Source organism: Marasmius oreades, chromosome 4, assembly GCF_018924745.1.
Source record: "Marasmius oreades isolate 03SP1 chromosome 4, whole genome shotgun sequence".
Taxonomy (NCBI): Eukaryota; Fungi; Basidiomycota; class Agaricomycetes; order Agaricales; family Marasmiaceae; genus Marasmius; species Marasmius oreades.
The window spans coordinates 3,268,222-3,278,714 of record NC_057326.1 but is presented as its reverse complement, the minus strand read 5'-3'; the positions used below and the strand labels follow the sequence as shown (position 1 = coordinate 3,278,714).

Sequence of the window (10,493 nt, the reverse complement as noted above, 5' to 3'; positions counted from 1 at the left end):
GGTTATCGAAGCCGGATCGTTTGGACAGAATTATATCACTGGCGTCTGCAAGGACATCCCTCGAATCAACAACTAGTAGTCTAGTACGGGCTCTCGCTTTTAGTTATCATCCACCACTGATAACTGTCCTTACCATCCTGTCACAGTTGCACAAACGTCGGAATTTCATTTCGACAACTACATTCGGCATGGAAGTACGCGCAGTTCGTTCCATCCATCAAGAGAAATCAAGAGCTACCTCGACATGCTCACTATTTTTGACAGCAAGGTCACACCATTGGGATTTTTGTGTCGATGCTGAACTTGCTCGCGGTCTCTAACTTCATTGGACTTCCTTTTTTTGTTTGCATCCTCTATGGGACCATTTGTTACTTGGCCTATGAACCCTGAACTCGGAGAGCCATGTTTTTACATATAAGAACGAAACACTGAAGTTGGTTGAGGAAAAGAAACTCAAAGTGATACCCAGTCAGTATGCTCGTAGAGTCATCTGACATCTTGAATATCTCGTTCAAGTGTAAATGTTTCAAAAAGCTACTTAAGCTCCCTTCAATCTTTACGTCTTCACGAGAAAAGCGCAGAGTTAATGACATATATTGGTATCTAGTCTTCATTGCTGGGCCCTAGCTGTATCGCCTGAAAACCAAACATTCCTCGTCCTTGTGTTGAGAAACACTATCTTATCTACTATATTATTGGTCCCTACACACGCTTGAGCCGTTGTCACGTTTAATCGCGAGAACTAGTCACCTGACTACTCAATGTCTCTAATCCGAACCTACAGCAAAAGAGCGGCAAAAAGGAAAGTGGAAACCGAGGAAGAGCTCGACATACCCAAGAAACAGAGACTTGAACTTCAACCTCCAACGCCTACTCCTCCGAAACTTGCTCGGGATCTCTCTCGAATCTTTGACGATGCTACCGCTTCGCTTTCCTCCAACAAGAATCATCCTCCCAACAAAGTGGCAAGGCGTATGCTAGGAAGATCGAAAACAGAGAGTTATATAGCAAGCGAACCGGGGACTCCAAGTACTAGCAGGATAGTTGACAGAACATCCTCATTACCCTCCTTCCCGAGCCCGAGCTCTTCAAACCATAACGCATCTTCACACTCATTACCTCCATCGCCGGCAAAAAGATCCCATACAGACGTTGCCCCTCTAACTCCGTCAAGACGAACGACCTCTCTCAAGAGAACCTACGCAGGGAAATCACGCACATTCCTCGTCGCTCTCCCAGTCGATCCTTCTTCTATGACGTCTCTGGAACAGACGCTTCAAGAAGAAGAGGACGAATATATGAATCGGGAGTCGTATAACTCATTGAGGATGCGTTGGGGTGTAGATAACTCTGAGGATGACCCTTTTGGTCCCACCATGGAATCGACTGTTTCCTCAGTAAATACTACTCCTCGCAAAGGCAAGGCGAAGGTAGGGAAGGGAAAGGGAGGTAGCGAGAAAACGGCACTACCTCCGGATACCATAAAGCCGTTCAAGAGTATCACCGAGATCAGAAACAAAGGGGAGAGTCGCAGATTTTTGGATGAAGTGGGGTATCTGTTAGAGGGAATGGACAAGGAGGAGAGTCCTGCCTTGAGAAGGACCAGGTGAGGTTGTTAAAGTCTTGCAGTGATCCAAACCTTACAAATATCTCTGGAAACAAGTGCTTTGGAGATCACAAACCGGCTTTGCGAGACTGAATTCGCTAGGAAAGCCAAAGCCGCGGATTTTCTTCTTCGGACATGGGAGGCGTTTGCTGAGGGACGAGCGGGCTCGGGCGAGGATCGGGTGCATTATCATTATTTTCCGTCTCTTTAGACCGAGTGTTGAATGACCACCTACTACTAGGTTCTCGACGCTATATTTGCATTTTTTTGCGCACTCGTCGCACGAGATACTGGATCACTTTCTGACCTCGTTGAAAGAGCACACATGCCTACTGGCACTTATGGCGAATCGGGTCGTTCTCCGTTCATAACGAATTTGTTTTCCCTTCTCGCTATCATAACCCCGGATCGGGACCCCTTGCATTTGATATCTCAATCATTGATACTTGATGGCCAGCTCAAGAAGATAGGCATAACGAAAAGCGATCGTATATTGGTACGGTCCACTGCAAGGCCTTTTCTTGACAAACCCACTGAATCGTTTTTGTGTGTAGCTAAAATCTCTGCACGATACCATCTTGTCCAAATCTCAGTTATTTCCGTTGACCCACACGGTAATCCAGTAATTTCCCCCACCCGGTTTGCACGGGGAACTAATTTTTGTCGTCGTATAGGTGTCGACGCTTTCGCTCGTTACACATACCCTTGCAACGATCGCGCCAATCTCCCTGTCTCCGGCTTACCATCTGCGACCCCTTCTGCAGTCCATGCGTACGCAACTTATACCGCTCATTATCAATTCATCTACACCGTCCAACGGGGTACCTAGATCAACGACCGGCAATCTTAATTCGGCGGTTCCGGATGTTCACATCCGTTTTGGAGCATTTCAAGATCTACTTGGGATGTTTGACTGTTACTTGTTGAAAAGGTGGTCGAACGACGAAGCGGAGGACCTTGGTGATTTAATCGGACACGCGCGAGAGGAGGGTTGGCTACCCAAGGGTTTGATCGGTTTGGGTGTATGTGCTGAAGCAGCTTGTGCAAACGCCGCTTTTTCCCTTAACCACCCTGACGTTGATGACGAGACTTCTTCGGCGGACTTTGGTACGGAAGTTTGTGTTATGAAGTATTGTTCTTGCTGACTTTTCATTTTTACCTGCATGAATAGCCTCCGCATGTAAATGCATTGAACTTGCGTTCCGTGTGCTCGTTAGCTTGACGCATGCAGACCCTGACTGGAGCGGCAGTATCGTCAACGATCCGGTCTCGTTGACTTTTGTCATTGGCCAGGTTTGCAGAGCCGATCGTGTTCGGTTGAAAAACCTAAGGGGGACTGGCAACGGGAAAGTAGGGAAAGGTAAAGAGGTGGTAAAGAAAGAGCAGATGACGGATAGTGATAATGAAGAAGATCTCAAGGCCGCTGTGAAGGGGGATGGCCGAAGGAACGTTTATTCTCAAGTTCAAGCGCTGGATCGTTTATGCCTCGCCCTCGGCCTTCTAACCAATATCGTGCAGGAAGTAGGCGTCGCAAAGGATAGATTAAGGGAAACCAGTTGCGTTTGATTTATTTATTTTCATTTTCATTTTTGCGTTCTCACCGTCTCTCAAGGTTTCGATCCCAAATGCATTGACCAGCGAGAACCCTGTATTTCCTCCTGCACCTGTCCCAACTCGGTCAGCATACTCAATATCCTTGCCGATGTATACCATCATCAGTTAGCCCGAGTACGGTCAACTGCCACCACCAAGTTGAAGCGAGAGTCCTCGCCCTCCACCCCTCCACCACATGACGCGGATGCAATTCTACAAGTCAAAGCTGACGTCGATAGCGTGGAAGCGGAAGCCGACGCCTCCTTCCTTTTGGGCCATCTCTCGGTCCTCTTTGGGTTGTTTATGAGAGACAATCCCGCCAATCAGGAACTCATTATTGCCGCTCTACCTATGGAGCCGTCTGTTCCTGCTTCAAACCGACGACAGATAAGACGCGCAAAACTCGACAAGATGGTTCAGAATGCGAAGGCTCTTGTCAAGTTCTATGCTACCATAAATAAGGGTATCAATGAAGAAGGTGGTGATGGCACGGAGGATGATGAAGAAACCGGCTCGTTGACAGGTGATGCTCGAAGGGAAGTTGAGCTTGGCGACATCACTACTGGTGTGAACATCGCACAAGGAGTTGTGGCTTTCTTGGAAGAGCTGAGGGATGATTAACTGAGTTGAAGTTTAGGCAGATATATGTATATGGAATGAAGCCACCATATCATCCTAATACATCAGCCCGGTGGAGGTAAGTGGTACCTTGCCGACCTAGGCGTAGTTGGCTTGGAGATTGACGTCTGGACCGATAGCACGAAATGCACGGACATCGCCGGACCGCAAACAAACGCCGTCCCAGGGCCGGTACCATTGTTCTATAGTAGTTCATGTCCGAATGAACCGTGCGTTGTTTTTTGATAAGATAATAGCAGTTCTCTTTATCGGGCCACCTCAGGAACCACATACTAGTACTCCTCCCCAAACCCCGCTGCCTTCCGATGAAGCGTCGGGCTGCATAGTTGTACAGGCTTCTTTGGTATGATGTGTACTATTTATATTCCATCATTGCGGGAGTTCGCATCGATGCGCCAGGTAAGGCGGCTTTGCTTACAGAACTAACGATTATGATATGGCCTCCGTTTATTCTTGTTGAAGCAAGGAATGTGCGATTTGGTAGGATGTTTCCGGAAGATATAGAGCCCGGTATATGTTTCCCGCTTCTTTCGTATGTGATGATGATGAACTGGGCTTTGCCTATTTCAATTGTTGACCATGTCGTTTTCGTAAAGGTCCAAGAAGTTTAAAAAGCTAGCCACCAGTGTTCCTCGAAGCCCCCTCTATTCCCAGATCATCGGTGCCTTGGGCATTTCGGTGAGTATTTAAACCCGACGAATAAATGACCTCAGGATGACATATATTCTTTTAGCTATGCAGTCTCTTCCTGAGGAAATCTACGCAGCAATACTTCAACACCTCCCCCTCCAACACGTGCTTAAACTGAGGCAGGTGCGTCGTAATCAAACCTTCGACATTGGTAATGATTCGACGAGTTTGATTCTGTCCTAGGTATCAAACCATTTCCGTGATTTGACTTATTCACGAGACCTGTGGATTCGGTTGCTTCGCGAAGAAACCAAAGTCAAACGCAGAATTCCTGTTCCCAGGCTCTTCCGAGATGCCCATTCTGTCAACACACTTTCCACAGTGGAGTTGGAACGTTGCGTTCAGCGGTCACTGAAATTGTATCAAAACTGGAGTTCACCGTCACCGGTCGCCACTCGCAAAGCTTTTCTTTATACTGGTCTAACCTCGCAATGGCCTGTGCCTGGGCCGGCGTCTCTGCGAATTATATCGCTTCATTTCGTCACATTGTCCTCAGGGCGCTCATGTCTCCTGTCAGTTGCTTATGGACAACACCTCGAACCCCGTACGCTCCTCTTCGAGTTATGGGATATCAGTGGTTCTGCAGACGATGCATCTTGCGTCGCTTGGCGAGACATCAGGTTGTGGGGCGGATATGCTGTGAACACGACTTCTGTTGTCGAGCAAGGCATATTGGCCGTCAAAACTCCGGGGTGAGTGAAGTCTTTCCCTGGAGAGTTCAAGAAAACCTTACTTATCGATTTCAGCGTCGAGATTTGGGGCGTCGACCTCTCCAAAGCGCCCGATTCGGCTTTTGTTACGCTCAAAACCTTGTCTACAGAGGTAAAAATCGTCTCATCCTTCACGGGAACTACGCTCTTGGTTCTCGGATTACACGACGAAGTAAAAATATTAGATATCAGGGACCCGTCCAAGGAGACAGAGTTAAGACATCCACAACCACTCCTGCCGACGAATCAGGTAAGAATTCCAACCGGTCCCAACAAGTCACCGTATCTTACATGATTTCCAGCCCCACGTCCTTGAATCCATTATAGAGCACGATTATATTGTCATCGTCCGTCCAATTACATTGGAGCTTTATTCCCTAGAAGCGTTCCGAAGAAGCGAAGATATTCAAGTCCTCTCCCCAGTCATTGTCCATACATTCCAATGGCGACTCGACAGTTGTCGCATCGAGCGAGACATAAAACACTATGAGCAGGCTCCTGCTACCCACGATCGGCCCACACCCATCAACATCCTCGTCCGATTCTCCAGCTTATTCCCATGGCCAGTAAACTTACTCCAACACTACGTTCTTCATCCCAACCGTCTCTACACTCCTCTCTCAGGTTCCACCGCTTCCACGAGTCCGAGGACGACGGCAGGACTTGTGAACATCAATTTACCTTTTCGTTTCCCTCCAACCTTACATCAAACAATATCCTCACCTATCCGGCTTTTTGCAATTTCCGATATGGCGGTTGGAATTTACGGAACCGCTGTATGGATAGACAGCCACACGGAAGAATACTTTCTCCAAGGTGAAACGGGACAGCGCTTAGCTGGGCTTATGTTGTCTCCCGCCACTGCCACTGCCACTACTGCGCGATTCAGTGACTCCGAGGTCCTGGCTCACGAGGACGACGGCCTTTCGGGAGACTGGTCGGCGGTGACTCTTCCCCCACGACCAGATGATCTTACAGACGAACCTACGCAATCACACGCGTCAGCCGTATTCGACGTGCAAGAATCTGACGATTGGAATCGGGTGGCGGTGGATGAGTGTGAGGGGCGGGTTGCTGTAGGTTCGATTAATGGTCGTATTACTCTCTATGAATATATTTGAAAACAACTCTCGCTGTACGCGAGACTGCGCCATCCCCATGGTCCCGGTTTTTTTTTATGATATTGATAATGCATGCGAACGAAGGTGACGCGTCTATTATGCCTTAACCTGCTGCCAGCGAGCGGTGATCGAAAAACGTAAACGTACGCAAGGATTTTTGAATTCTACATACTTGAACTCCTTGATGTTCAATTTCACGATGTACCTGGGCCCTCGGTCGGTCTGGATCCGAGGCACGGTTATAACATGAAACGTTCTGACTCGCTATTCGCGCCGAAGACAACCTTATAGAATCTCCGTAGAACCGATTTCAGCGTCAGAACCGAACGGAAATTGCCTTTCCAATCACCAGCTTCCACACTGCACACCGTGTGCACGCTGATGGACCACTTACGGATGTTTATACGTGAGGATGACTTGAATAAGAAGATAGCAATGTTACAATGGTACAATTGTCATCTCCCCCGAAGATCCGTGGAAACGGCCAGAATCCAAATCAAGGCGTGGCGATAAGAACCTACAAAGCGATCAATGAGAGTCAGCTGCCGGAATGGAAAAACACAAGTAGCTGCTCCTGACCGCCGAAGGAGTAAGACCTAGGTCTCTCAAAGACTTGGAAAAATCGGAAGGAGCAAAGGTTTTTCTAAAGGGTCGAAGATGTCGGTGATATCAGAGATTGACGCGTTGGTAAAGAATGAATACCGTCGAAGGAGTGAACGACAATGAATTCAAAAGTCAGATTCATTTTATGAATAGACATAAAGGGAGCTTTTACCTCGGAAAGTGTTGCGCGAGCGTAACGGTGTCGACATTGACAGAAAGGTTTTGCGCAGCGATGAATTCGGCCACTTCACGTAACGCTAACTCAAAGATGTATCAGCACACAGGGACTTGGAGAACAGTTTTCAAGTATAGTTGAAGGAGAACGCCGTGTATTGTATCCGGTGCAGTCGGATACCTCAAAAGGGTCAAAGGAACCCAGCGGGAAGGTGGGGGGAAAAGCTTTAAAAAACCTTGCACTCACGCGCGTCGCTAGGAAGAGTTGTAGTATAGGGTTGACCACCTGTCGACATCCGAACTTGCAATCTTGTATCCTTGAAATCTCTTCCCGAAACGCCTGAAGGGGCTGAGGTGGACGGAGCTGGACGTGCAGGAGCAGCAGAGCTACTCTCAGGAAGAGCTTTTCCTTCTCGCAAAGCCTTTTCCCTAGCCGCTTTTTCCGCGCGCTCCCTTTTGTCCGCTTCAATCTGGGCTTTCACAGCAGCGCGTGCTTTCGCGTCTTCGATCTTGTCTAACATATGATCGTGAGATGAGAAAAGTGGGCAGATCATCGACCGCACCTCGTCTTTTTTGCTCCGCTTCTTTGATAACTTCCTTTGTCTGCAATTCTTCCTTGATCTTGTTCAAATCCTAAAATTAAAAAGGTGTCAAATGACTGAGAAAGCAACTCTGCCGGTTCCCAGTCGCAATAACATACCTTTCCTGCCTTGCGCTTGATAGCCTCGTTCGCTTTCTGCTCAGCAGCTTCTTCCACCGCCTTACGTGCACGTTTCTCAGCCATTTTCTCTTTGAGTTCCGCAAGACGTTCCTTCTTTTCTTCTTCAGTCAACGGCTTCATCTAACGGAACGCGATAGATAGTCAGCAACGTGAAAGCTAGCGAGGATTGCTAACTTACCTCTTCGGTGGATTCCTCAAATTGATCATGCCCACTCTTCCCCGCATGAAAATTGGCGAGGGCAGTGTTTCTGAACGTCTTCCCACATTGGGAACATTTAAGACTCTGAAAAAGGAAGTATGGATTAGGTCGGAAGAAAGGATGCAAATCCAACTCCGAATCGTCCTCGAACCTTGGCTTCTTGACCAGCAGGACCAGGACCCGCGCCGGCACCATCAATTTGACTCCTCAACGCTTCCAAATCTTCCTCATCCTCATCCACGTCCATCGAACCTGGGCCTGAGCTACCACTTGTTCCTGATGTTTGCGTCACAGAGTCGAGAGAAGGTACAGGTTTGCCTTCGTTTTCAAGGATATGGTCCATCGCTGGTTGAAGCCCACGGTTTCCTGTCGATTTGAGAGCCCCTGGAGAAGAGATCATCGCCAATGGAAAAACAAATAATTCGGTCAGTAAGATATATGATGTTTTATGAGTTTTACGCAAAGAACCGACCGACATTCGACTCGTGCGGGGTCAAATCCCATTCCAATAAGAGTTTCTTTGTCTCCTGCCATTGGTTTGCTTGGTCGTTACTTGGTCGTTACAATAATTCAGTGGCTACTGATGAAAGAGCAAATCCATAAAACTCTCACGGCATGATACGATATGTCGTGTGGTCGTCGCGTGTACGACCACGTGATATTCCTGAAATGGCTTTAATTTGGTTCTGATTTGGCGTATCGGCCTCTGTTTGCAATTTTTTTCCCATTTCCTCTCCGGAGTTCCCTTTTCGACTTCCAATTAACGAGCAGCAACAGAGTCTGTGAAAGCTTTATCGGCAAGCTGGCTCTTCGCTCTTTTGCAATTCTACTTCTATTCGGTCTTTTCATTGACCATCCATCTACCACGATACTCACGCTTACGAGAAGGACATGCAATCTCATACTATCGAGAGGCTTGAAGTAGAAGATGAGGATGAAAGGGTGAGGAGGTTTCGTGAGTGCCGTTATCTATCTGTTCCATTTTAGCCGTTCTGACGAAGCTTCGTGTCTTTCCCCCTTTTTCCCTCGTTGTGGCGCATCTCATAGATAACACTTTCCAGAAACTGAACACATCAACTTCAGCGTCCTCTTTCTCCTCCAAACCAGAACTCAAACTTGACTTTGAGGAGAAGAAGCCGCATCCAGTCGGACCTAGTCCTCGTATGTGTCTTCTTGTTTGGGAAATCAAAAGGCAACGAAAGGGCTGAACCCACCTCCGGCTTGTTTAGTCTTATCTCGCGTTCAGGCCTTTCTCCCTCAAATGGAAGCGTCAAATGCAGAACTGACACAACGTATGGAGACGGATCCCAGCAGCGTTGATATCGAGAATATCACCGAGGGAGTGAATCAATATATCGAAATGGTACGCCATTTTTACTCGAGATAACGCCTTGCGCTTATGACTCCTCTTCGCGCCTTAAACCATGAACGACCTTCTCAGAACCTCGGTCTAGGCGTTTTCACAACCAAACCAAGCCAACAAGACACAGAAATGTCTCCCACTACGTCTGAGAGTTCAGATTCTACGACTTCCAACTCGGCAGAAGATGAAGATGATAGCGATTACGATTCTGATTCGTCCGACGAATCTGGGATTATTTCTTTGTCTCTGCCACCCCACCTCAACGCATCGGCGAAAGCTCGGATGATCAAGCCCCTACCGCGACGAAGCTTGTCTGATCGACTCCAGCAGCAGCAGCGAGACCGCGTGAAGCCCCATATTGTTATGCTCAAGTCTGGTTCGCAAGCGGATTTGAATCTGGAGGTGACTGCGACTTCGGGTTTGGCTATGGAACCTCCTACTTCCGTTTTGGTGTGAAGGTTCCCCCTTTTTTTCACTAGATCCATTTCCCCCTCTTGTTATGCTTGGAGGAGAAGTGGAAAGTTCTTGTCACCAGCGAGAGTGGTTCTTGGGCGAGATCTTGACGATTTCTTCTTTTTTTTAGTATGTTCGAGAACGTGTACTATAATTGGCAGCAGTCGATCTTCTTTTTTATAAAACTTGTCTATACCATTGCTTTCGTTCGCTGTCATTGACGCTCTTAGTCTACCACTAAATCTTGTGTAATAAGATACCAAGCACTTCGACCCAACTCAGTTCCGAATCAGGTAGGCGAGCCGACACGCGGCGAGAAACAAACCGTATAAGATCTTCGTTTGCAATAAGCCATTGTAGTCCCTACTCCCGATGCAGCTGGCGATATAGAACGGTTGTGTAGTTTGATTGAAGGTGACGCAGCTGTTTGACGGCATAGCAAAAGAGGGGAGATAAACCTTCCAAAGATGTAACTCAACGGATAGTATCATTGTTTCTCAATTTCATTACACAGATTCATTCTTGCCACCGAAACGCGCACTTTTGGTATGTCTATATTGATGATGATAATATCTACAAGGCGCTACTACTATTCTGTTTAGGGATATGCAACATTTTCGA

At 47.6% G+C, this 10,493-nt stretch overlaps 4 protein-coding genes across 4 annotated transcripts; 3 read left to right on the top strand and 1 right to left on the bottom strand.

Annotated features, from left to right (window-relative positions):
• Positions 1–761: 761 nt before the first annotated feature.
• Positions 762–3,820, top strand: E1B28_007856 (uncharacterized protein; the record flags this gene model as incomplete). The annotated part of the gene is made up of 7 exons (XM_043152635.1): positions 762–1,606; positions 1,664–1,787; positions 1,848–2,102; positions 2,161–2,220; positions 2,281–2,713; positions 2,778–3,161; positions 3,219–3,820. 7 exons carry the CDS (start codon positions 762–764, stop codon positions 3,818–3,820), a joined length of 2,703 nt encoding a protein of 900 aa, XP_043010721.1.
• Positions 3,821–4,573: 753 nt separating this feature from the next.
• E1B28_007855 (uncharacterized protein) lies at positions 4,574–6,359 on the top strand (the record flags this gene model as incomplete). The annotated part of the gene is made up of 4 exons (XM_043152634.1): positions 4,574–4,651; positions 4,712–5,220; positions 5,275–5,488; positions 5,541–6,359. 4 exons carry the CDS (start codon positions 4,574–4,576, stop codon positions 6,357–6,359), a joined length of 1,620 nt encoding a protein of 539 aa, XP_043010720.1.
• Positions 6,360–6,741: 382 nt separating this feature from the next.
• On the bottom strand, positions 6,742–8,648 carry E1B28_007854 (uncharacterized protein). The gene is made up of 9 exons (XM_043152633.1): positions 8,533–8,648; positions 8,208–8,440; positions 8,036–8,140; positions 7,837–7,977; positions 7,700–7,769; positions 7,384–7,650; positions 7,135–7,219; positions 6,939–7,002; positions 6,742–6,876 (listed from the first exon to the last, which is right to left on the bottom strand). Exons 1-9 carry the CDS (start codon positions 8,588–8,590, stop codon positions 6,856–6,858), a joined length of 1,044 nt encoding a protein of 347 aa, XP_043010719.1. The 5' UTR covers positions 8,591–8,648; the 3' UTR covers positions 6,742–6,855.
• A 113-nt stretch (positions 8,649–8,761) lies between these two features.
• Positions 8,762–10,109, top strand: E1B28_007853 (uncharacterized protein). Its single transcript, XM_043152632.1, has 4 exons — positions 8,762–9,011; positions 9,104–9,217; positions 9,286–9,419; positions 9,498–10,109. The coding sequence occupies exons 1-4, from the start codon at positions 8,948–8,950 to the stop codon at positions 9,873–9,875; spliced, it is 690 nt and encodes a 229-aa protein (XP_043010718.1). The 5' UTR covers positions 8,762–8,947; the 3' UTR covers positions 9,876–10,109.
• Positions 10,110–10,493: the final 384 nt, after the last annotated feature.